The sequence below is a fragment of the Maylandia zebra genome, linkage group LG3 (genome assembly GCF_041146795.1).
Source record: "Maylandia zebra isolate NMK-2024a linkage group LG3, Mzebra_GT3a, whole genome shotgun sequence".
NCBI lineage: Eukaryota > Metazoa > Chordata > Actinopteri > Cichliformes > Cichlidae > Maylandia > Maylandia zebra.
This window is the reverse complement of record NC_135169.1, coordinates 7938180-7964944: the sequence shown is the minus strand read 5'-3', so window position 1 is coordinate 7964944 and position 26765 is coordinate 7938180. Positions and strand designations below refer to the sequence as shown.

The window sequence follows — 26765 nt, the reverse complement described above, 5'->3', positions numbered from 1 at the left end:
ATCACTGCAGAGGTTATCAGCTGTCTCTGTTCCACTCAACAGACCATAAACTGTGTTCACTTATATATTGAAGTAACAACAGTTGTGTAGCAGTTTTGATCTCTACCAGATTCATAGTTCAACATATTTCAGCTCTGTGTGTCACACTTCAGTTATCTGATTTAACTTCCTCGCCTTCATTACGTCACCCACCGCTGTTACGTGCACTCAACAGCAGCAGGATATCAGCGTGCTTTAAAACCTGATAGAACATCACTAGAATCAATAGATGGAGACTGATTTGTGTCCAGCTGAACTGCTGCCACTTTGATTTCTTTCATTCGTAGCACTGTCTGTGTAGCCAGCAGTGACCATGCTGAAAGCTACCACCAGAGGGCGCCATAACTGCTGTGGATTTACTATCATGGTACCTGTTAAAGTTGGTCTGAACTTATAAAACAGCAGCTGCCAGTCTCTGAGCCACATGCATCAACCAATGGGCACGAAGAATACCACTGATATGAGCTAGACAGCTGGTGATGATGATAATGATGATGTCACTGATGTTAACTTCCTGTTTGGGAGGTGAAAGGAAAGATAAAGAATCTCATCGTCTGTAAAACACTTTAATGGAAGTGAAATCAGTGAAAGGATTGATGAACAATCATTGACCTGAATGTCTGCACTGCAAACTCATATCTGCACATAAATAGATACTGATCGATAATTAATAATCAATCACTCTGGAGCAGGCCTCAGTGGGTGAAGCGGTGCATGTTGTGGATGCTCCACACGTCTCCATTCAGAGCGTTGGCGGCGCCCTGCAGCGTCCACGTGAACAGCGCCAGCTGCCGTCTGAAGCTGCTCTCGTCGAAGCGTCCGGGGTCAGAGGTGAGCAGGCCCAAGTGCTCAGTGAGCGCACTCAGAGTATGGTTGCCGCGGCCGTGGATCACATGACGGAATGGCGTCTCAACTGCAGACACGTACTGAGACAGGAAGTAGTACTCCACCTGCAGGACACACATGAGAAGACGTGCAGGGCTCGTGTCTCCACGATTCAGCTGTTCCAGTACTGTTTGCAGCACTCGTACCTTCATGATGCGAGTGTTGTAGAAGCGTGTTATGGTGGGCTCGTGCAGGTCGCTGTAGTCGATGGCTCTCTGCAGCGTCTCTGCCGCTCGGCTGTAATCTCCTCGAGCGCTGAAGACCCACTGAGGAGACAAACCTCTGGACTGGACACACACACAGAGGTCACATGACAGCGACAGGTTCAAACATGTGTAGAAACACTCACACAGGTGAGCTACCTGCAGCTCAGCAGAGTGTTTGTTGAGCTGAGCACTGAACTGCAGCACTGTCTGGGCGTAGGAAGTGATGCGCAGCGGCAGGATGTGGTCGTGGGCCAATCGCAGCACCATTTCCCCCACCAGCTCCCCTAAGCTCCGCCCCGTGACCCCCAGACGACCCCCCAGCACCTCCTGCAGGCGTGAGACACTGTCCAATGGCGTGTTGATGAATGGATATGCTCGCTCCTGAACATGTGACACGGATAACATGACATCATGTACCATGACAGTGAGTATGTATGATGTTGGCGTGTAACGTGTACCTCTGTGAATCTGAGCTCCATGGCTGGAACTCCTGCAAACGCCGTGAAGCTGAAAGCGCCGCTGTTCAGATACAGTGGCTTCGTACTGAGGAGACAGCAGCAGCTCAGTCAGGCGTCATCACAGTAACGTGTGTGTGTGTGTGTGTGTGTGTGTGTGTGTGTGTGTGTGTGTGTGTGTGTGTGTGTGTGTGTGTGTGTGTGTGTGTGTGTGTGTGTGTGTGTGTGTCCTCACATCCTCCAGCTACCTCCATCTCTCTCCGCCTGGCTGTAGATGCTCTGACCTGCATGTTTGGGATGCTCCACCTGGAACACATGAAGGCCCACTCATGCACAGCATCATGTGGTTTGGTAATCAATTGATAGTTCCGGTTAACCCTTTATTTACCACAGCCTGTACATACTTATATTAATAGCATATTCATAACATCTTCATACCATGTACATTCTAACATACCTGTAATAGATCCATATAATGTAATATATCTATATTATTGCCAAAGCACTTCTGGATGGATGCAAACAGCATTTCGTTGCCTTGTACTTGTGACATGTGCAATGACAATAAAGGTAAATTCTATTCTATTCTGTTCTATTCAACTGATGGGCCCAAGCAGTCTTTAAATGAGTGTGACGCTGTTTCTGTTTGAGAAGATGGGGTTTATGGGAATATTCAGTGTATCATGGTAGCACAAGGCCTAATGTACACGTCACTTGACCCTACTCTTCAACCATTATGGGCTAGAGAAAAAATTAAAACGTTTTCTGAAACATGAGGATGATTTATTTTTCATTTAACAGCCAACGTTAGAAAATCATCCCAGGCTTGCATGATTCTTGGTTGATAAATGGTTAAGAGAGGCTGGAAAATAAGGCCTTTGTCTGTCCAGTAATTTAGTCTTTCAAAGGCAATGGCACAGACTGTGGTCTCACAGACAGACTCACCTTTGTGAATAAAAGCTATTTGTAGATACATTTAACTGTAGTGTGGTCATAGATTCATGCTTTTACTGTTACATGATTGGGGCTTGTCTGGGATCGTTCCCAACTCAAAAACAATAATCTCAACCGTGCATACATAGATGATCCAACAATTATACTTCAGCCACACAAAATGGACAGAAGAACTAAATCTTGGGGTTCAATTCATATATTATATTAAAACCTTGGTATTTTTAAAGTGTTTATTGCAAATGAGTGTGTCATCGCCATAGCATGCACACAAAGGTCAGCTGTTGTCCATGTATAGATCCCTGAGGGACTCCGGGTCAACATTATTTTTTTTTTAATAAATGTGTGAGGGCGATGAGCTCCATCCAGCTGTGTGACCACAGTATTAATGCATCACAGATGTATCACACACACCTGTCTGATGGCAGCGTCCAGCAGGTCAACCAGGAGAGGACTGGTGTAAGCTGACAGGACCTCATCACCTGATGAGAAGGACAACATAAGACACCGTGTTTGGTTAGCAAAGAAAATGCTTTCTGATTGGCTTCAAGCTCTGTTACCCATGACTGCCTGGTCCAGACTGAAGTAGGCCACAGCCTTCAGGTGAAGCATGGACAGATAACCCTGTCAAAGGTCCAAGGTCAGGCAGTTATTTTGATAAACTGTTAAATTTGGTTTGGTTTGTATTTTCTGTGACTGAACCTCAAGCCATTCGGTTGCTCCAACATTCCCAAAGTCTCCAGCATCCCAGCTGACAAACAACAAGCTGCGTCTTGGACTGAAACCTGTAAACGAATCCATCAGTTCAGACAAATCAGAGGAATCAACACACCAAAGTAATGCCAGCATCATTTCAGCTCCCACCACCACAGTAAGCACACATGCATCCAGGTGAGTCTTACCCTTCTTCACCATGGCTGAAAAGGTTCGAGCCAGCTCCAGCAGGATCGCAGTTCCAACTCCGGACTTCACGGCTCCCGGACCCAGACAGTCCCTCTGAGCTCCCAGTATGATGTACTGATCTGACAGGGAGGGAGATACTGAGGTTTACCACTGTGGCACATTCACCTGTCTGTGTTTGTAGTCAGCAGAGCGTACCTGGCTCCACTCTGCCTTCCAGTGATGAGAAGATGTTGTTGAGCAGGATCGGCTTCATCACGTTCTGAACCGACATCTGGACTCTGCGTCCGTTACTGAACTCGGGACCGACAACGCAGCGCACGTACGGCAGCCGACCCTGCCAGGGCCGAGGACAGGACGGACCTGTCAGCTGGCTGAGACACAGAACAGCACTGTGAGTCACACTCACACCTGGGCAGGTTACCTGAGGGGTGGGGCTTACCTAAGCAGCTTGGAGGCCACAGTGGCAGTAATTGGCAGGGCTGGAATGAGTGGCAGACCGGAGGACTGAATGGGCGGGAACTGAGTGTGATTGAAGGAGGGAAAGCCAGGGGTGAAGGGGTCCCCTGACCCTAGGTGGACCTGTGATTGGACAACAGAAGGGAGATGAGGATGCTTATTGGCCAGGAGACGTGGATAATGTTTGTTTGTGTGCGTGTTACATGTTCAGACACAGCAGTGTGTGTGTTCAGGCCAAGGCGGCGAGGGTCCTGCGGCACATCAGCAGGGTCAGGGTAGATCAAAGCTCCACTCGCCCCGTTCTTCTCAGCCAACCAGACCTTCTCCGCAAAACTGACCCCGCCCCCAACACGCATCACCACCACACAGCCAGCCACAGACACGTCCTCACGTTTCAGCCATTTAAAATCCTCCGGTCGGCCATAGTTGGCATAGACCACACCCCCCTGCAAAGAGACATACATCAGTAACTGGGACTTTGGTTACCATGGTGACAGATACTTCCTTTCTGGTTGGCTCACTGTGGCATTTCCTGTGGAGCTGTACGGGCAGTAGTCAGAAGGGTTGAGAGGAATCTCTTCTGAGACCCGACCTGCAGAGTCCACCAAGCTCAGAGAGCTCCTCTGAGACCTGCACACAAATAAATGAATGTAGCACCCTCTGGTGGTCAAATTAGAGCACTGCTGAAATGTTAAATAGCTCTTTATAATGAGCTGTGTGTAAATGTGGGTTTGGTTTCTGTCTTTAAATCCAGCCGTTAGTCCTTTTCTGCTGTTCTCACTGTTATTACAGAGTCATTCTCATTTGTTCTGATCAAGTCACTGCTTTGGAAACATTTCAGAAGTGATTTCATTAAAAACATATGAGGATCCTGTCTCAGAGTGATACTGAAAAGCTAGTTCATGCATTTATTACTTCCAAGCTGGACTATTGTGATTCATTATTATCAGGATGTCCTAAAAAGTCCTGAAAAGCCTTCAGCTGATCCAAAATGCTGCAGCAAGAGTCCTGACAGGGACTAGAAAGAGAGAGCAGATTTCTCCTGTTTTGGCTTCCCTTCATTGGCTTCCTGTTAAATCCAGAATTGAATTCAAAATCCTGCTCCTCACATACAAGGTCTTAAATAATCAGGCCCCATCTTATCTTAATGAGCTTTTTATAAAAGCTCATTAAGATAAGATGGGGCCTGACCGTCACCCAGTAACTACGGTGCAGGAAAAATAAAGCTTTTTTTGTTAAAGTTTTAATTCAGCTGGTCCTGGATCAGCTGGTTCCAAATCAGCTCCAGAGCCTGACCACATGTTCAAAGCAATGGTTCTTTCAATAAGTGAAAGAACCAGGATGTGCTGGGACTTTACTCGCGCTGAGCTTCAACCAGCTGCATCCATTTAAGACCCAAAAGTGTCCTGATGTGACATGTTAAGTGTATGATAGGTTATTTTGTTGCTGGTCTGTCCTGAAAGTGGGGGAGCTTCTCTGACTCTTACCTGTCGGGGAACTGCAGCGTGGCGTATAGCGACTCAGTCCAGGTGTGGTCCATCTGCAGCTCCCTGAAGCGCTGCAGGATCTCTGAGGCCAGAGAGGTACCCTCCGAGGAGCCTGGAGGATGAGCTGCCCGGCTCACGCGACTGATCACACATACACACAGAAGTTATTAAATAGGACCCGACTAAATTCTTTCATCGTTAATAAAATAATAACGTTGCTGCTCTACCAGGTGTAACAATCAAGTTTAACATCCAGGCATCCATGAAAATGGAATTTATTAAGTTTAACAGAGTTAGAAGTTAGCAGGAAGTTAGCTCGCTAGTTTCAGAATCAGAATACTTCATTGATCTGTTCTTGTTTTGCCTTATAATCTGGTGCCTTTATGGTCCATGGTGGCGAACATTACCTGACTGTGTTGTGGATGTCTTCATCCTGTAGCAGCTTCCTCATCATCAATCTTAGCTCTCCCAAGTAAAGCCCCGCCCCTCCTTCTGAAGGAGCTTTAGCCCCACCCAGCTGCTGCTCATGCCCCTGCTCTGCTTGTGAGCAGTGGTACCGCCCACTGAAGATCCCATAAGCCAATAGGAACGCTGGAAGGGAGAAGCAATGCCGGCTTTAGTCACATGATGAGACTAATCGGTTAAAATGATTGGCATCTGTTTACCAGCGGTGAACACGATGACTCCGCCCACACACAACAGCACACAGCATCGCCGGTCTCCATGACGATACCTCATCACCAGAGCTGTGAGGTCACTGAAAGGTCCCGCCTCCTCCTCGTCTTCTGATATCGCCAGCCGCAGCGCCGCCCGCTGAGCACCTCCCACCTCCTCTTCTTCATCATCATCAGACACTGAGTGGTGGACGGACATCAAGGAAGCCTCCAGAGAGAAAGATATAACCATGGTAACAGGCGAAAGGAGGCGGAGCTTGTCTCACCTGTGTTTCACGTGTGTCTCACCTGTGTCAGGTGGGTAGTCATGGTAACAATGCAGCTCTGCAGGCACAAAACACAGGGACAATCTCAACAACAGGAAAATATATACCTTCATTGTCTCAGGAGATTGGAAATAAAAGCGTCTGGAGGATGTGAGGTTATGTGTTAATTTTTGCTTTTGTTCTAACAGTTTTTACAAAGTTCAGTTTACAGAACTGAAGATTTTCACCAGTCCAAAATGTCTCTGTATGTGTAGCTTTGCTACGACTCGGCAGGTTTGAGTTTTCTCTCTGCTTGTAAGTGCTCTCAGGTGAGATTGCTGGGCTCAGCCGTCCTTCACACGCCTGGTTCGAGTGGCAGCACCGTTCTCTGCAGATCCCCTCAGCAGTGTGGAGACTGTACTCACCTGCTCCCCCCCAAGCCTTTAACTTGGCAACACAGAAAATAACGCTTGCTGTCCACTCAGCTATTTGACCCTCTCTCTCCTCTCTTACAGAGCTCTCTGTGCACCATGCTAAGGCAGCTTCATAACCTTATTCATCTGACCTAAGCCCCTCACCAGCAGTGAGTGACGGCACCACAGGATCTGAACCTGATGGGGTCGGCAGCACACACACACAGGAGATTCTCACCTTCACCTCCGACTCTCTGTTTGGACTCCGGCTGCTCTCAGTTCAGGATCCAGAGCTTCATCATGGGTCAGGATGAGCTCGGGTTTTGTTTTTTTTTTTACTCCTCAGCCCGCTGTGATTGGCTGCTCACAGGGGTCAGAGGTCAGCGTGTGCTGTCTGTTTGATCTGCTTAACTTTATTAACAGCAAAGTAAACACACGCCCACACTGCAGAGCCAAAACAGCTCTCTGTCATTACAGGGTTTGAAAGAAGAAACCGATCACATGACCGTGGACACAGATTTATTGAGAAAAGAACACAAACACCCACAGAGCTCCGCCCCCTCCAGCCTGACAGCCAAACAAAGCAATGAGAGGCTCAGGACATCAGGAAGCAGCTCACCTGGTTGGGCCTGAGCGGTTCCTGGTGACAGACAGGTGTAAAAACGTGTACGTACACACACACACACACACACACACACACACACACACACACACACACACACACACACACACACACACACACACACACACACACACACACACACAGAGCAAACTGAGATAATAATAATAATAATAGCATATTATATAAAACTCATTTTGATCAGAGCCTGATGAAGATCACATGGATGGAAAAGAAAGATCTGATAAAGAAACACCGAACAGATGGTCAGATGATCTGGGACTGCTGGTGCGGACACCTGGTGGATGGATGAAGAACTGCAGAGGTGATCTGGTGAAACCTCAGTGGAGGAGTTTGGGGTTGGATAAAGGTGGGGTTCCTCCTGTGAAGGGTGGAGCAGCTGTGAAGGTGTCATCCTTCTGCTGTGAGCTCAGTGGGACCATCATCAGACTCTGGGAGGCTGAACCAGCTCCAGTCCTGCTCTGTCTCCAAACTACAAACTACTGAACCCTGACAGGACTTTCAAAATAAAACTCCCTCTGCTATATGATAAGAAAGATAAGTAAATAATGTCACACTGCAGGCCTGCTTCACTCATCCTTCATCATGGGGCAGAGGTCAGTAAGCTGCTGCGTTGATGTCTGACAGGCTTCGATGACAGTTTGTGGTTGGAGCAACAAACAGGTTAAACTCAGATTCAGCTCTCTAACAGACTTTGAGGTTCTTCAAACCTACGTTCAGGTGCAGTGATGTGAAACAGTGCTTGTCCCTGATTTTCCCTTTTTTGTATTTTTGTCACATTTAAAAGTTTCAGATCATCAAACTAATTAAAAAATGAGATGAAGAAGAAAGAGAAGCAGCAAACAACATGGCCTGGATGGCAGAATTCCAAGATTAAACTAAAGGCTCATCTCAGATGTGCCAAAAACATCTTGATGATCCCAGAGACTTTTGGGAAAAGCTGAGATTGAATTAATGTTGATTTTTCATCCAAATCATCATTAAATTTCAAGATTGAAATCTAAGTGTTAAATAAATGTTGAATAAATGTGTGAAATACTGGTGGAACCTGACAGTTGTTCTGTTGTAACCGACGATCTATTTATAACTGTAGTTATGGCACATGTATTTACGTTTTGGCCAAGTATTAAACATGTATGATGCAACATTATTTTGTAATGTTACACACATTTGTGTTTAATGTTTATGTAACGACTTTATTGTTACTTGCCTCACTTTTTTGCAAAGTAACCTTGGTTCCTACATCGTGTTTATGGAGGGAGTGTTTATGGTGTGACGGCCCCTGTGCCATGTGCATTGAGGAGTCAACAAAGTAAAAGCTGAGTGCACACTGTCCTGTCATGTTGGTGTTTATTATGGTGTCATGAACCAAGCAGCCAGGAACACACAGGCACGAATGTAAACTTCAAAAAATGGGTTTTATTATACCCCCCAAAAGGACAAGATGATTACAAAAATTCAAAATAACAAAAAATAAAGTCTTTAAGAACCAAGTGGGCCCATAAAAGAGGTTAACTTAACAGACCGCTACTCAAAAATCACTTAACAAAAACATAACTCAACAAACTGACCTGCCCAAATGAGAAACAGCTCCAGTTATATAGCAAATGAATAAACCATTATATACACCAAAGGTGAAAACTAAAGAGATAACAGATAACCATCATTCAAGAAGAACCCCATTCCCCCTGCATGATCACAATAGATGGTCCATTCCACTTTATTGGCTTCTGCATTTAAACCAGCTCCACCCTCAGCCTCCTCTTTCAGCCAAACCAGGAAGGACTGGAGCGGAGGTCAGGTAACTAAGTATCTCAGTTGTGTTGTTGCATGCATCCATCACACACTCCCCCCCTTCAGCAGTGAGCTGGAACAGCGAGAGAGATAGTCCGCTGTGCAGTTGTTCTTGCCTGCGATATGCTGAATGGTAAAACGGAATGGCTGCATCGCAAGGTACCATCTGGTGATTCGTCCATTCGTATCCTTCATTTTCTCCAACCACTGGAGCGCCTTGTGGTCAGTTTCCAGTGTAAATTCCCGGCCTAGGAGGTAATACTTGAGGGAATCAAGTGCCCACTTGATTGCTAAAGCCTCTTTTTCCACCGTTGAGTATCTCATCTCTCTTGGGAACATTTTACGGCTAATGAAAGCCACTGGGTGTCGCTCATTGGGTGGTCCCTGTAGAAGAACAGCCCCCAGACCCCTGTCAGAAGCATCAGTTTGAAGAATAAAAGGTTTCTCAAAATCTGGGGTATACAAGACTGGAGTCTTACTGAGGGATTCCCTGATGTCCTGGAAAGCTGCCTCAGCCTCCTCCGTCCACTGAATCTGGTTAGGGCACCTAGAACCTGTTAGATCAGTGAGGGGAGACGCCCTGGCAGAGAAATGAGGGATAAATCTGTGGTAGAACCCTGCCATGCCAAGAAATGATCTAAGTTGTTTCCTTGTCTGTGGCAAACTGCAGGATTCAATTGCACTGATTTTGCTCACTTGTGGTTTTATCACCCCATTACCTATGACAAATCCCAGATATTCAGTTTCAGCCTTGGCAAAGACACATTTTGCCGAATTAGCAGTCAGCCCAGCTTCTCTGAGACGCTCTAGTACCTTTTCTAGATGTTGGAGGTGTTCCTCCCAGGTTTGGCTGTAAATCACAATATCATCCAGATATGCTGCCGTGAACTCTGACAAACCACACAGTACCCGATCCATCAGCCTCTGAAATGTTGCAGGGGCTCCATGCAAACCAAAAGGCAGGACTGTGAATTGGAATAGCCCCCATGGTGTCCGGAAGGCAGTCAGTTCCCTTGAGCGCTGAGTAAGTGGCACCTGCCAATAGCCTTTGCAGAGATCCAGAGTCGTCAGGTACTGGGCTTTCCCAAGTCGCTCAATCAGATCATCAACCCTAGGTGTAGGGTATGAATCGAACTTTGAGATGGCATTCAAGTACCTGAAATCAATACAAAACCGCAGGCTACTATCCTTCTTTGGGACCAAAACCACTGGGTTGCACCACTCGCTCTTAGATGGTTCAATGATTCCTAGAGACAACATTAAATCCACCTCCTTCCTCAATGATGTTAACAGCCGCTCTGGAATCCTATAACTCATACGTCTCACAGATGCTCCATCCTTTAATATAATGTCATGTTCAATAACATCCGTCCTCCCAGGATTCTCCTGAAACACCCCAGAGCTGCATAACTCTTTCACCTGAAGCTGTTTTTCTTCTGAAAGGTGATTAAGGTCCAAATGCTGGAGCACCCCTGAAGGAAGATACTGCTCCTCTACCTCTTCCTCCTCATGAATCTCCCTTATCAAAAGAACTTCTGCTCTCTTCGGCCTCTCCACCCACTCCTTCAGGAGATTTACATGCAAAACTCTACTGGAGCGAGAGTGACCTGGAGTTGCCAGCCAATAGGTGGTAGCTCCCAGTTTCTGCTGAATCTGAAAAGGTCCTTGCCATTTAGCTAACAGCTTACGGTCATCATTTGGAAGGAGTACAAGTACCTTTTGTCCAGGTTCAAATGACCTCTCCCGAGCTGACCGATCATACCAGACCTTCTGATGTTGCTGGGCAGCTACCATATGAGCTTGGGCTAGCTCAGTCATCTTCTCAAGTCGCTCCCTCATCTGTATAACATATGAGATGACATTAGTAGCCCCTGCCTCACTCCGGTCACCCTCCCACATTTCTTTCAGCAAAGAGAGGGGCCCCCTTACTTCATGACCATATAACAGTTCAAAAGGTGAAAAGCCAGTAGAAACTTGGGGTACTTCTCTATACGCAAAGAGCAGGTAAGGCAGCCACTGATCCCAGTCAGTACCAGTGTCATTCACAAACTTGCGCAACATCTGCTTCAGGGTCTGGTTAAAGCGCTTCGTCAGGCCATCTGTTTGAGGATGGTATGGAGTAGTCCTTAGCCCTTTAATGCCAAGAAGCTGATAGACCTGTTTTAATAAAGTTGACATAAAATTAGTCCCACGGTCTGTCAGGATCTCACGAGGGAATCCCACCCTTGAGAAAAATTGCACCAGACAAAAAGCCACAGACTTGGCCTTTACAGATTTAAGAGGAAAAACTTCAGGGTACTTTGTGGCATAATCAGTTATTACCAGCATGTAACGGTTCCCTGCCCTGCTTTTCTCAACAGGTCCGACAACATCCATCCCCAACCGTTCAAATGGGGTGCTAATAACTGGCAAAGGCTGAAGTGGAGCTCTGGAGGGGGTTTTGATGGAAGTCTTTTGGCACTGAGGGCAGCTTTTACAAAATTGGGCCACATCAGCACGCAGGCCCGGCCAGTGGAAATGCTTCCTAATGCGAGCCATGGTTTTATGCTTCCCTAAATGTCCTGCCCACAGCACAGAGTGCCCCAAATTCAGTACCACCTCCCTGACTCCACTAGGAACCATCAGCTGTACCTGTGATCTTTGCCGGCGATAAAGAATGCCATCTTTCAGAAAAAAATCCTCACTGCTGTTAATATCTGGTTCCATCTCATGTCCTTGTTTTTTGGCTTTCTGAAAAAAGGGTGCTAATACTGGATCATTGTGTTGCATCTCAGTGATATTAGCTGGGACTTTAAAGTCCAAAGACATTTCAGGTTCACAGACAGGAGATGCTTTCACAATAGTATGATGAAATTTCTCTCGCCTCCTCTCCATGCGGGACTTGCGCAACTTCCCGGGTGCCGTCTCTAATTCTGCCTCATAAAATGGCAGAGCACTAAGGGTCTGAGTGGCATCTGCTGGCTTCATAGCTTGAGCCCTAGTTACTGCAACATTGCATGTGTGGCTATAATCCAAAAGGTCAAACAGCACAGGTAGATCACGGCCTAATATAACAGGGAATGGTAAATTATCTGCAACCCCAATATTCAGGAGATAAACCTGTCCTTGCACCTTGATGTATAGGTCCGCTGTTGGATAAGGCTTTTCATCTCCATGAACACAACAAACAGGAATCGTTTCAGTCATATTAATACTATTTAAGGGGACAAACTGTCTGTGTACAAGAGTCTGTGTGCTACCTGTATCAATTAGTGCCTTTAATGTATCACCATTAATCTCAACTGATGTCATCTTTAACCCTCTGTCTAATTTTATCTCAGAGTTATCATGGTTTCGAGGCACAAAGCACATTTGGGTTAATTTAGCTGAGTTTTCAGGGCACATGGGCTTTGTATGACCTTCCATTCCACAAAGATAGCATACCAAGGGTTTGGCCGGGGACTTCAAAGACCCATTGGGTGAGTGGCTATATGAAGCCCTACTCACATTGGCAGCTGGTCTTTGCGGGAGTGATTTTCGGCTGTCCTTCGTTTTCCAAGCCATGAAGCTCCAAGGCTGTCCCTTTTTCCGTGCCGCCACAAAAACGTCAGCCAGCTTTGCAGCCTCAGCAGCAGAAGGCGGATTATGCTCTTTTATCCACACCTGCAACTCGGGAGATAGCATTCGTAAATATTGCTCAAGAATGATGATTTCCCCAATGTCCTGAATGGTTTTATCTTCAGGGTGGACCCATTTTACATAAAGCTCCTTCAGCCGTGCATACAACTCTTTAGGGCTTTCTGCAGGGTTTACATCAAGAGATCGAAATCTCTGCCTATAGGTCTCAGGATTGATATCATATTTATAAAGAATAGCTGCCTTAACCTTGTCATAATCCAAAAAATCATCAACATCCATATGTACATATGCACCTCTTGCTTTGCCCGTAAGCAGCGGTACAAGGTGAAAAACCCAATCATGTCTCTGCCACCGACAGGCCATTGCAATGCGTTCGAAGGTAATCAAAAAATGTTCAATATCATCCTCGTTGGTGAGTTTTTGCAACTTAGGCTCCAGAAAATGGGACTGACCTGATGAACCAGTAACTGATATACTGGGACCAGCTTGGGGAAGAATGTCATCATCTAGAGATGCTGGATCAGGTGATTCAGCTGCCTGACCTTCAGGCACTGGAGAAGTGCGGGCTTGTACTTCTACCTGTAACAACTGAAACTGGTGTTGAAGTGCTTTAAAACGTTGTTCTTGCTTTGCACTCTCCTCCTTCTGTTTAGCCTCTCTGGCCTCCTGCTGGCCCATATGTGAACGGAGAAGAGAGATCAGATCCGATATCGTTGGCTCCCTACCTTGGCCCTCAGTGCTGTCTACCCCTCCAGAAGCTCCATTCTCCTCCTGTTCTCCATCGACTTGTCCTTCTGAGCCCATTTGCTGGCTTGGTACATCTCCTCGGACTACTCTCGCACTCCTTGCTCCTCTCTGCATGGTTCGATAAGGAGTGGAAAAAAAAAAAGTGCCTTTTTTTGTGTGTGTGTATTTTTTTTAAACTGGCTGTATCCCACTGCTGCCACCAATTGTCATGAACCAAGCAGCCAGGAACACACAGGCACGAATGTAAACTTCAAAAAATGGGTTTTATTATACCCCCCAAAAGGACAAGATGATTACAAAAATTCAAAATAACAAAAAATAAAGTCTTTAAGAACCAAGTGGGCCCATAAAAGAGGTTAACTTAACAGACCACTACTCAAAAATCACTTAACAAAAACATAACTCAACAAACTGACCTGCCCAAATGAGAAACAGCTCCAGTTATATAGCAAATGAATAAACCATTATATACACCAAAGGTGAAAACTAAAGAGATAACAGATAACCATCATTCAAGAAGAACCCCATTCCCCCTGCATGATCACAATAGATGGTCCATTCCACTTTATTGGCTTCTGCATTTAAACCAGCTCCACCCTCAGCCTCCTCTTTCAGCCAAACCAGGAAGGACTGGAGCGGAGGTCAGGTAACTAAGTATCTCAGTTGTGTGGTTGCATGCATCCATCACATATGGAAAAGCATTTTTAAGATAAACTGTAGTCTGAAGTATAGCCACAGCCAAAAGAAACCAGGTAAGACCACCACAACCAGAAACCAAGGTTACATACTTATAGTTAGTGATGGGCAGATGAAGCCCCATGAAGCACTGAAGCTTTTCATCCAATTGGTTCACCCCAACGCGAAGCTTCATGAAGCTTCATTTGCTCTAGCAGGACACCTACTGGACGTAAAAATAATAGCTGGCATGAATTTGAAGAGTGTGGCATTTTGCACACAGCCTGTAAATGTCAACAACAAAAGGAGTGTGTAAAACACCTATAGTGTAGTGATGGCAGTATACTGTGTATATTTATGCTGGCAGTATGGAAAATGATTATTTGCGGCAAAGTTCGAACCGCTTCATGAACCAGTCACGTGGTACAGCCGGGCAGCGAGGCTTCGGACGTCATCATTTTCAGCTCCTCCCATAAATGAAGCAAGCCTCGATACGCGCTTCGCGGAAACGCCCCCTCCATTACTCGACACACGCTCCGAAGCCTCGATACAGAACGTCACATCACTACTTATAGTTGACCATGTTTCAACCACTTATAGTTGAAACATCAAACATGTTCAAAAGGCATGGATTTATAGCTGACCATGAAGTGAAACCCATCATCAGTTGGACTGTTCTATAACAGCCCTCTGAAAGTGGTACATCCCATCTGTCCACCACTGAAAATACTGGGAACGTCTAGTGAAATTAGGTTGACCCAGAAATTCAGCAATAAAGCCATTTATTTAAATTTGGGAAGTTAGGATTTATTTTTGAGTGGAGAAAATGAGAAAACCACTGCTCAGCAAAAACAACACAAAGGCTCATCTCACATCTGGATGATCCTCCTCAGAAACTCTTCTGTGGATTGAAGAGACAAAAGCTGAACTTTATGGAAGGTTTGAGTCCCGCTACATCAGACATCAGAATAACAGGATTTCATAAAAAAACACCTCACAGCAGCAGTCAGACGTGGTGTGATGGTCTGGGCTGCTGCACTGCCTCAGGATGAATTCTGCTCTCAGAAATCCTGAAGGAGGATGTCCAAACATCAGTTTATGTCCTCAAGAGCACTGAGGTTACGCAGAGAGACCAGCAAGTCCAACTCTGAATGGCTCAACCAAAATGAAGGTTTTGGAGGGATGATCTGATTTCCTCGTGTTGGTGTTGTTCCCAGACCATCATGAAAATGTTGTTCCAGGTTCAACATTGCAAGTGACCAATCACATTGTTGTGACGTTATTCCTTTGCGCGCCAAGCCATTCGTGCATTTATGAAATTCCAATGTTGCAAGGACAATATCAATTCTTAAAGGGTTACGGTTAGGGTCAGGGTCCGTTGATCGGCGGGCAGAGGCGGTTTCAAGCAGCTTAAGTACAGTTTTTTGTTTTACGGCGGTTTTTCCCGAAGTCGCAAAAGTATGACGTCACAACATTCTGATTGGTCACTGCAATGTTGATCCTGGAACAACATTTAGTATGATGATCTGGGAACGACACCAACACAAGGAAATTAGATCAACCGTTTTGGAGTGTCTGAGTCCAAGTCTGAATCAGATTGAATCAGATCAAGTTTATTTGGGATGAACTTGAAAAACCTCTAATGTGTCTGAATTCAAACAATTCTGCCAAATAAACACGACCAAAAACTCCTCCACAGTGATGTGAAAGACTCATTTCCAGTTCCTGCATATCTTCATTTGTGGAAATGTCATGGAGCTACATGTTAGTTTCCTGGTTTTACCTTTAGGTGGCGCTGTTTGTATTTGTTCCTGTGAAAGCTGTAACAGTGACAGACTTGGTTAAATGAAGGTTTATTTGTCTTCATGAACACATGATCAGATTATGGAGCTCATATGGAGTCATGACACAAACATGGTTTTACCTGCTTTTAGTGACAGGCTTTGTAATTCAAGCTGAGGATACAATGGTGCGATACAAAGATTTACAGCACATGAAGCAGAAACATTAAAATCTTCACCTTATCTGAACTAAATACAACAAACATCCTGCTACAGTTTAATAATGAACCAATCCAGCAACAATGAAGGAAGAAACCAAGATGCTCCTGACTCTGGTAAAGGAGAGGACATGAAACACAGACTGCTCTCTGCAAATGTCTAAGCTGCAGGTAATAATCTGTTGGTCATTTTCAAACCCAGAGACTGTAAACACTGAGCAGAAACACAGAGTTCACCCCAGAAAATCTACATGTGCAGCTAAGAAGTGACTTTAGGTTTAAACTTTAGTGTTTTATACAAATAAAATTAAATGTCTCATTTTTCCTCTGACTGACCCACTCGTGCTGCCCTCCTGTGGTCATGGCTGCAGACATGCCACAGGCTTCAGTCCTTCCCCCTGAAGCCCACCTCTCATAGCACACTACATAATCAGTGACCCAAAGCCACAAACGTGCAGCACAGCCGTACTGCAGTCCCAGCCACACGAAAGGAGTCGAGGCGTTTTTGGCTCTTTCCTGGACCCATCGCTGCTGATGAGGGTTCCTGATTGAAACCAGGTCATGATGTGTCTGTCTGCAGTAATTCAAGGCTTCCTCCCAGGTTTTGTTTTCCCTGATCAGAATCAGTTTATCTGCCATAAAATCAGAGAAAACATGAAATCAGTTGAATCTGGACTTCAAGTCTCTGGATGTTTGGTCCAGTTTCACTGGAAGAACAAAAGAAAACACTTCAGTGATTCTTCAGACGAATCAGCAGCTCTACAGAGAAATCTCTGTTCCAACCATCAGCTAAACATCTTCACCTGCAGAAATAAGTGGCTGAAGAAACACACTGACCTAAATCCTCTCAGTGACTCCAGCAGTTCATCTATTGGAGAAACAGCTGAGATAAATCTGTGTAAACTCACCATCATAGCAGAAGAAAGGCTTTCTTTGGTCACATCCAGCAGAGCTCCATCTTCCTGATCTCTCTAACAGAGTCGTAGCACATTTCCTGTTGTTTAGTCCATCATTAAATGAGTCCATGTCCCAGTATCTGAAAGAGAAGTTACTCCCATCTGACCACCTCCAGCTGTCTCTGAACAGGCCGATCCACGAGTTCACCTTAGGGGCTTTAGAGTTCTTCAGCTTCTTAAACTCTTCACTGTATATCTGATTGAGTCCACTGGCCAGGTCGGTGTGATGCTGTCTGCAGTAGCTCTGAGCCTGAGTCCAGGTCACAGACGTCTCAGTCAAATGAAAGGTTTTGTTGTTTTTCATTGTTGCTGTCGAGTCAACAGAAAAACACAAAAACATCTTTATCAACTAATTTCTCTCATTCTTCAAACTGTCTCTTTCAAGACCATATGATATAACTCGGATTATAAACTACATTATAACATTATTAAATATTGTATTATCATATTACTGTCCACATATTCTCACCGTCATAGCAGATGAACTGAAATGTGTCACTACATGGATAATCTGCCCACTTGTCTACTGTCATCACACAGTTCTCAGGGTATGCTCCATCATTTGGCTCTGTATCTCCCCAACAGGTCTTATTTTCAGTGTATTCCTCCCCCGGCAGAGACCAGTGCCACCTCCTGTTGTCTCTTCCTGGCTCGCTGTACAGTCCAATCCAGGCTTCTGTTTGATTCTGTGCAGAGTCTTGAAGTCTTCTCATGTCTGTCAGGTCAAACACTTTGGCCAGGTCTGTGTAGTTCTCTCTGCAGTATGCCCGTGCTTCATCCCAGCTCATCTCTTCTTTAATAAAGTGGTACTCATACAGCTGACATGTGATGAAGACACACTGACCTGAAACAGAAGGAATACTGTTGAATATCTGCTGATACAAGCAGGAAACTCATGTTCCCATCAAACTGTCCAGTTTACAGGTCAATCCTTGATTTTCTCAGTAAGAGTTCATTTGTTTAATGAGTCCTGATCAAACTAAAGGATTTCAGGTGGAAACAATCAGGAGCCCTGGTAAAATGATCACTCACCCATCAGAAGAAGCAGAAACAGACTCCACTGCATCGTCGCTCTGTCACATGAAAATGACTTTTCTGTCATTTGGAGGAAACAAACTAACACACTCTCTCTTTGTACTCAATATTTCAATATGAACAAACTGTTTTTAGCCCTGACTCAAAGACACACTGTTAATATGAGTTATATACAGACTCATTTACATATTTCTATGGAAAGAAGAAACACTGAACTGTCCAACAAGCAGAAAGAGGAAGTTTCTAATATCCAAATATGACAGCAGAGGTAGACATGGACAGGTCTCCACTCTGTGACAGTGTCAAAAAAATATACTCTAAAACACTTCTTCAGTAAAGACTCAGAGAAGAGAAACACACAGAACTTCTTGCTAGCAAGGGCAGCCTCCAGAACTGAGACTCGCCCCGAGAAACTGCCCCGGTCTTTATTTATACTTCAGTGTGTGTGTGTGTGTGTGTGTGTGTGTGTGTGTGTGTGTGTGTGTGTGTGTGGCCACATAAACGACTTCTTTTAACCTGCTGGTCTGGAAAATCCAACAGTTCATCTATATGTAAAAAAGCACTTAAACTAAAACTGACATAGCTACGTTAATCCTACCGTAAAACAATAAGACAAGGTACGACCTCTCTCATGCTCCTAGGATGTGGGGGTGAAGCCAGAACACCCTGGAGTGTTACAGACCTCCTAGGATGAGACATTCCTTCACTATACCACCAACTACATACTTCCGCACGGTCGGCCACCAGAACTGCTTCCTCGCCGCCGCCGTTGCCGTCTGCACGGTTGGCCTCCAGAACTGCTTTCTCACCGCCGCCATTGCCTTCCTCCTTCCTCATTGGCCGGCCCTCAGAACTGCTTTCTCGGCGCCACCGTTGCCTTCCTCATGGCCGGCCCCCTGAACTGTCTCACCCTGGCCTTCGGTGCTCTCGGCCCCCAGGCCGAAACATAGACCTGAACTATGTTTCTGACTCTGCTCCTCTGTGCGCGTTTTGGACATTTGGTTTGCCTTCCTGGGGGGCTCTTGTTTTGCTCTGTTCCGGGCCCTCCTTCCTGGGCCCCCCGCTGCCCACCCGGATCTGGTGGTGTGTTTTGGGGCTGTCGGGAGCCAGCCCTTGGGGGGGGGGGGGGGGGTACTGTCATGGTCCTGGGTCGGTGACCCAGCGCTTTGAGTTTATGATTATTATTTTCTAGTTTATTCTGATTTTGTATTAGTTCTTGGGGTTTGGTTGTCATGTTTATTTTCGCCTGGTCCAGCCTCTGCTTCGTCTGGTCCAGCCTCTGCTTTAGCTTCTGCCTTGTCTGGTCCAGCCTCCGCCTCGCCTGGTGCTGCAGGGATCATGCCACCTTCAGGTTCCAAACTGCCGCCTCAACATCATCGGTCACTTGTCAGGCCGCTTGTTGGGCATCATCACCAGCGTGGCCGGCCTCCGGACTTCTGTTGCCACCCCCGCCTTCCGCGTGGACGACCTCCTAAACGCTGCCACTGCCTTCCGTGTGGCCGGCCTCCGGACTTGCATTCCCGCCGCCGTTGCTGTCCGCACGGTCGGCCCCCTTTGGCCTTGCCCCTTTTCTACAATTCCCCTGTGGGAGAGGTTGGTGTCATTTCTTTCCAGACACTGTAAAACACACATATAATGCATATTTAGTCACCCTGATATTTCTGAATGTGTGTCTTTAGTTCAGTTATTGTCATCATTGTGCCAGTTTTTATTAGATGCTATAAATGTGTAGTATATGTGTGCCACAAATGTGTTTTAGGTGCCATTAATGCTAGCATGAATATATAATTCTGGCTAGCTTGGGAGTTGTGGTGGGTTGAGCTAACCCTCTCCCCCACTGTTTGTATTTGGTTGTAGGAGCTGGAGCGAGCAAGTTATTTACTTGGATGTCATTCATACTTTGACTTTTACTCTTTGTCAGACACAACGCAGAAACACACTGGGTCCATTTTCATAACAAGTGACAGCTCAGACATCTGTTAATGAGAGAACATGTTTTTTATCATAAAGACGGTGATGTGAAGCATCAGCAGGATGTTAAAGTGTTCAACAGTCTGGACCCTGAGACATAATAAAAACAGACTTGCCAAAGTAAAAGCAGAGGCCTCTGTGTGCTCATTTAACAGCTGCTAGTACAAAAAAAAGTGACAACGTGTGTATTAGATACCCTCAGTCCAAAAGCAGAAAACATAAAGAATAGAATCCACAACAATGTCATCCTAAATAAATGGCATCCTGGGGGTTGTTACAAGGAAATATGTAACCCAGTTCCTGAAATCATCTCAAACAAAAAAAGAGAGGAAAAATTAAAACATTTAATGTTCATTGTTCTGTTCTTACTGTCCCTGTTAATGAAAGATCAAAATATTTATTTAAATATAGAAGGGACGCAGATTATATATGATATGCTTTGGTCAAACAAGGGTTAAGTTTTCTCAGAGGGTTGATGAGCTCTGATGAGAACCTATTGTTTTACTCCACTCCTCGCATGTCAGCCAATCGGTGAAGCTCTAGGCAGCTCTTGTCCCTCCTTAGTACCAGCTCCCAAGTTTTCAGTCTCTTGCTCCTACAGCCGAACAGAGCAGACGGACTAAAACTTTGTTATCGGTAAGCTGGAGAAATTAACCTTTTAATGAGTTAAAAAAATACCATCTAAACTGATATTTTTCACAAATTATGTATTTGCACTTGTTGTTGTCAAAGGCAGAGCGAAACCGGAAGGTTTACAGAGCTGTGGCTCCACATAAACGCTGAGCATCCACTCGACGGCGGTAAGCTAAATGTGGCTAATCAGACACGTGATGGGCGGAGTGTGGGTACAGTTATTGGATGTCTCTGAAACGCACTGTTGCTATGCTAGTTAGATCATTAACTAAGTCATTAACATGTGAAAAGCTGTAAATGGTTAAAGCAGCTAAAAATAACTTTATGAGAGATAATTGTAAGCAGACTTTATCCTGCTTACTGTTTAAATTTTGATGTCAATCAGTTGTTTTACAATACTCAGTATTGAATACTTGGAGGTAATTTTTAGTGTATTTCCACTTGTACTAGTAGGCCTATGGTACAAGCGGGATTTAGCACGTCTATTTTAATACTCCTATTTGTGGACTGAGTCCTTGTGTTTACGTGTTATTGAAATTGATTATTTGCACTTTCTTCAATTTCTGATAAGCATTTGCATATTAATCCATTTCTTAAAAGGGGTAATATACTTATTTATTTGTGATTAGATATATATGTACAGTGAGTTATTTTGATGGATGTAATCAATGTTTACAATGAAAGTGAATTATATGGTGGCTATAATTCCTGAATGTTTAAAACCTTGTAGATAATCTTTAATGTTACTGCAGGTTACAAATAAGTATTGAACCTTGATACTGTGAAATTTTGGATATTGATACTTTGACCTTTGAAACTTGATATTTTAATGTTGTACAACGTGACTGAACTGATAATGATTGAATTGATGATAACTTATCTGAATAGTTGTTACTGCACTGTGACACTACTTTAGTTTAATTTGTGAGAGTTATCCTTAAAGGGCACGTGACATATATTTGGCCATTGTTTATAGGTCAGGTTTTTATATGGGACGAATCCAAAGACCAGGTCAGCGATTCCAGGACCCAGAGTGTTCAGTGTTCACTGGATGGCGAGCCAACTCAAGATCCTAGGAGACGATATACATATACATGCACACTCACGCGCACATTGATGGACTAAAATCCTCTACTGTACAAGTAGTACGGTAGGACAGACAATCACACACACTCCTTGTCGGACGAATTCTATTGGAATACACCTGTTTGTCATGGGCCCCACCGGTACCACTTGGACTTAAAAAAGACTAATTCTTTTACTTGTGCACAATTTTATTTTATTCAATTTTTTTGCTACTTTGGGGGAAATTTTTATACTTGACATTCTGTTAAAACCTGTTGAAATACTGTGTTGTTTACAAATTTATTTTACAAGGCTTAACATCACTGAAGCACTTTTAAAGCCACACAACTGTGTTTGTCTGGTTTCTCTGCCATTCGTGTACCAGAGCTCTAAGAGTCGTTCTCAGTCTTCTGATATTACTTATTACCTTGGTAATTATCCATTGGTGCTTTATGTAACTCCACGAAAGTGCTATAAATACAAAAAGAAAAAGCTGCAAAACCTATATCAGAAAGTGTCGAATTTAGAAAAACAAAGGAGTACAGGGCTCAAGAGTGAGTATTCTTTGAGTATGGATGTTGCTGTTTTGAAAAGAGTCATGAAGAATCTGCTGTCCAGTATACGTAGAGCCCAAGCAACTGCACATGTATGAAAAGAAGTTCTTTGCATGGACTTTGAATACATCAATACCATGACGCTCATATTTTGCAAAAGAACAGCACACAGTGGCAGGTTATGCAACCACTCAAAATACAGACAGTTGAGGCAAAATGATATAATATATAATATATTATATTATATATTATATAATCAATCTTTCATTATGTCCCTAAACTTGAAAGAAGCAATCCTTTTAAAAGATTTATCTGATTAATTCCTTCCTTTTTCTGTGAATTAACAGAAGGACATGCTGACAATATCTACTGTATCCTTTCTAAGTGTGGGATAAATGTTCAAAAAGGTTCGACTATGTGTCTTTGTAAAAGGGTAGGCTAATAAACTGGATTTATCTAATTTATCTCTTTGAGATTATGATTAATAACCAATAAAGTGGGCTTCAAAGAGTACAAGTAGCTCTGGGCTACTAATAAGCAAGCACACATATGTTTGACAGGTTTTAGATCCAAAAGCTTTCAAGCATTTGAGTCTCTACTTTCAGGTTTTTAAATGTTCTTGCTTTCATACTTTTGCTTATTAATTAATTCAGTTATTAGGTTAATAAAGTATCAACAGTGGACATGGTATCTTTTCTTAACTTGGCTTCTATTATATCTGTAACATGTCCCGATTCGTGATTGAGGTGAGAGACAAACGACCGCAGGTCCAAATGCGTCAAAACAATGATTTTATTAAACACGTGTGGAGGAAATACACCATCACAATCCTCAGCATAAAACCCCCGTATTAAACACACGTGTGGGGAGATGAACACTGTCACACAGTCGGCGTCGATCTCCCCCGAACAATACACCAGCAGTTGTTTTTATAATATCAGGGTATCGTTTATGACGCCCCTCGTGCGTCAAAGCAGATAGATAACATGCATCAGTTACAGTAACCACAACCTTTGACACATTCAAAAAGAACAGTTCCTTCCTCTGTTCCTTCGCCAGATGCTTCCTGTTGACCTTCTTACTCTCGCTTACTTCTGGAACTAAACTGTCACTTATGCAGGCCCAAAATAAATGCAGTTACAAGCAACATATGTCTGAACTCTTACCCAGGAACAAGTCTATATACTGTATATGTGTGTACTAAACTGGTTCAAAACATACTTAGAAAACAGGAAATACTTTGTATCAACAGGTAACTTCACATCTGAGCAGACAAGTATCACATGTGGAGTTCCCCAAGGTTCCATCTTGGGACCCCTTCTGTTTAACATTTACATGCTCCCACTGGCACAGATTATAAACAACAACAAAATAAACTATCACAGCTATGCAGATGACACACAAATATATATCACAATGTCACCAGGAGACCAAGGCCCTGTACAGGCTCTTGGTAAATGCATTGAGGAAATTAATGACTGGTTATGCCACAATTTTCTCCAGCTAAACAAAAACAAAACTGAGGTAATAGTCTTTGGCGCCAAAGAAAAACGATTACAGGTCACCAGAGAACTTCAATCTATACATCTAAAAACCACAAACCAGGCGAGAAATTTGGGTGTAGTGATGGATGCAGACCTAAACTTAGAAAAACACATTAAGACAATAACAAAGTCAGCTTACTATCACCTCAAGAATATTTCAAGGATAAAAGATCTGATGTCTCAACAGGACCTGGAAAAACTAGTCCATGCATTCATCTTTAGTAGGCTTGATTACTGTAACAGCATCTTTACAGGTCTACCTAAAAAATCAGTCAGACAACTACAGCTCATTCAGAACTCTGCTGCTCGAGTCCTCACTAAGACCAAAAAAGTGGACCACATCAGTCCAGCTCTGAGGTCCTTACACTGGCTGCCTGTCCGTCAGAGGATAGACTTTAAAGTTCTGATGCTGGTCTATAAAGCTCTGAATGGTTTAGGACCAAAATACATCAGTGACCTCCTGACCCAGTATGAACCTTCCAGATCCCTCAGGTCATCTGGATCCGGTCTTTTATCAGTTCCCAGAGTCAGAACCAGACACGGAGAAGCTGCATTCAGCTTTTATGCTCCTTATATCTGGAACAAACTCCCAGAAAGCCTCAGATCAGCTGAAACACTCAGTTTATTTAAATCCAGGTTGAAGACTCACCTGTTCTCAGCTGCATTTGAATAAAGCACCAAATCCACACTGTTAAGCTTAAATTTCAAAACTTACATTTTAACTACTGATTTTATCTGTTTTGATTTTATATACTGTTTTGTTTGTTTGTTTGTTAATTAGTTTGTTTGTTTGCTTGTTTTAATCAATTTTAAATCATGCTTTTTATTTGTTTCTGTTTCTAATGTCTCTGTAAAGCACTTTGAATCACCTTGTTGTTGAATTGTGCTATACAAATTGCCTTGCCTTGCCTCGCCTCGCCTCCTGACGTATTCTGAGTCATCTGTTACCATGCAAACTCCAATGCAGCAGGTTGCTGAATACACACAGGCCTCTATTCAGGCCTGTCTCTAGATTATATGTGGTGTATATGCATTGTAAGCGTGTTCTTTCCATAGCTCTAAGCCACTTTACTCAATAGATCGGCCGGACGTCGCGTCGACCGAAGCTTCTGACCATCAGTTATCTGACCGAGCATCAACTCTTTATTAAGCACCAAAATGCAATGTGTATAACATGATTACAGTTGCACCTGCAATGAAAGATTATTATGTGATTATGCTAACCCCTGAAATACAGACTTTAATGTAGCATCAACAGCTTCAATAAATGCTTGGATGAAATGATAATTAATGCAATAGTAATGATAATGATTATGAATAGTAACAGTAAAATAATTTCCTAATCTCCACAAACACTACAAACTGAGTCATAGAATTCATTCAAATTCATTGTAACTGAAAGAAAGCAAATATAGGCATATTAAAATGTTTCTTTAATACTCTTACTGTATTTATCCTGATCTATTCTAAACTGTTTAGAAAGTTTGTCCAACGGTATGTGAGGAATAACAAGAATTTTTGTTCCTTTTCATGACGTTCCCCCTAAATCCAGGCAACATTAGAGCAACCAAAAAGCAATAACACAACCTACTGAGCAAATGATGAAATGCACTCTCGATATTTTGCTCTTTATGAACAAACTAGAAAAAAAATCACTGATGGAAAAAGAGGAATTTATTTTTAAAAAGTGAAATATTACCATATTTAAAATACACCCATTTTATCTGAATTATTTGCTTAATTCAGATACTGTAATATAAATTTACTGGCCAGTTCATAAGGTACACCTTGCTAGTGTAGACCTACCTTCATTCTTCATATCTCTTTTGAGATTCAACACGTGGAAATATTCACGCATGCTGATCCAAACTGACATAACTTCATCACACAGTTGCTGTAGATTTGTCAGCTCCACGTCCATAAGGCAAATCTCCCATTCTACCACATTCAAAAGCTACTTTATTGGAGTAACATCTGGTGACTGTGGAGGCCATTTGAGTGCAAAAAACTTCTTTGTCATTATCAAGGAAGCAGTTAGAAATGATCTGAGCTTTGTGGCGCAGCACATTAACCCGTGGTTAAAACTCACAATGAGAACCATATAAAAATAAACTGTCACGGTTTGCCGGGGCGAGCCGTGTGGAGTTGTAGAAAGGACCCGAAAGGCGGCAGCTCTGGTGCAGGTGAATATTTATTTACAAGGTGGGTACAAATAGCACTGGGCCCTATTTCAGGAAGCCGGTTTAGTGGAAAAACTGAGTAAGTACACCCTGAGTTAACGAAAACTCCGGGTTTTCGGTTTCACAAAGCGAGTTTAGATTAATTCTGAGTGAGTTACTATGACGGCACACTCCGTGAAGCTAACCTGCCCCCTAGCAGGTTTACTTCAACTAACCCTGATGTTCTCCGCCTCTTTGTCGGAAACCTGACTGTAGGAAGTGTCAGACATGGCGTGCCCCTTCCTTGAAGAGCCAGTAGATGTTGAAGCCCAAATTCTCCGCAGAGCTCTCCGCCGGGAGAGAGTGATTAGAGCGCGTTTGGACATTTTATCATTTCCTGATGATTTTCTGTGCGAACGTTACCGTTTTTCAGCACAATCAATAAGTTATTTGGATAACATCCTCAGGCCATATATTACGCATGTGACACATCGCGGACATGCTCTCAGTTCATTACATATTATTTGTATTGCACTTCGGTTTTTTGCAAACGGGAGCTTTCTGTATAATATTGGTGACGCTGAGCACGTTTCCAAGGCTACCGTCTGTCGGGCAGTCAGGAATGTTACAGTTGCACTGAAACGTCTCCTGTACTCGTTTG

At 43.8% G+C, this 26765-nt stretch overlaps 2 protein-coding genes across 3 annotated transcripts; both read right to left on the bottom strand.

The window, feature by feature from the left end:
• Positions 1-571: 571 nt before the first annotated feature.
• On the bottom strand, positions 572-7078 carry tfr2 (transferrin receptor 2). Of its 2 annotated transcripts, none has more exons than XM_076882304.1 (18): positions 6953-7078; positions 6345-6380; positions 6048-6264; positions 5790-5973; positions 5383-5523; positions 4417-4525; positions 4099-4341; positions 3879-4018; positions 3635-3810; positions 3439-3558; positions 3239-3321; positions 3097-3160; positions 2951-3018; positions 1821-1891; positions 1589-1673; positions 1287-1511; positions 1071-1211; positions 572-989 (listed from the first exon to the last, which is right to left on the bottom strand). In XM_076882304.1, the coding sequence occupies exons 2-18, from the start codon at positions 6363-6365 to the stop codon at positions 735-737; spliced, it is 2343 nt and encodes a 780-aa protein (XP_076738419.1). In that variant the 5' UTR covers positions 6366-6380; positions 6953-7078; the 3' UTR covers positions 572-734. The 2 variants fall into 2 exon arrangements, with proteins under 2 accessions (XP_076738419.1, XP_076738420.1); XM_076882305.1 differs by lacking the exon at positions 6953-7078 and adding an exon at positions 6880-6946.
• An 8940-nt stretch (positions 7079-16018) lies between these two features.
• On the bottom strand, positions 16019-18446 carry LOC112429757 (putative C-type lectin domain family 20 member A). Its single transcript, XM_024800175.2, has 4 exons — positions 18176-18446; positions 17613-17987; positions 17096-17452; positions 16019-16819 (listed from the first exon to the last, which is right to left on the bottom strand). Exons 1-4 carry the CDS (start codon positions 18243-18245, stop codon positions 16473-16475), a joined length of 1149 nt encoding a protein of 382 aa, XP_024655943.2. The 5' UTR covers positions 18246-18446; the 3' UTR covers positions 16019-16472.
• Between the last annotated feature and the right edge of the window lie 8319 nt (positions 18447-26765).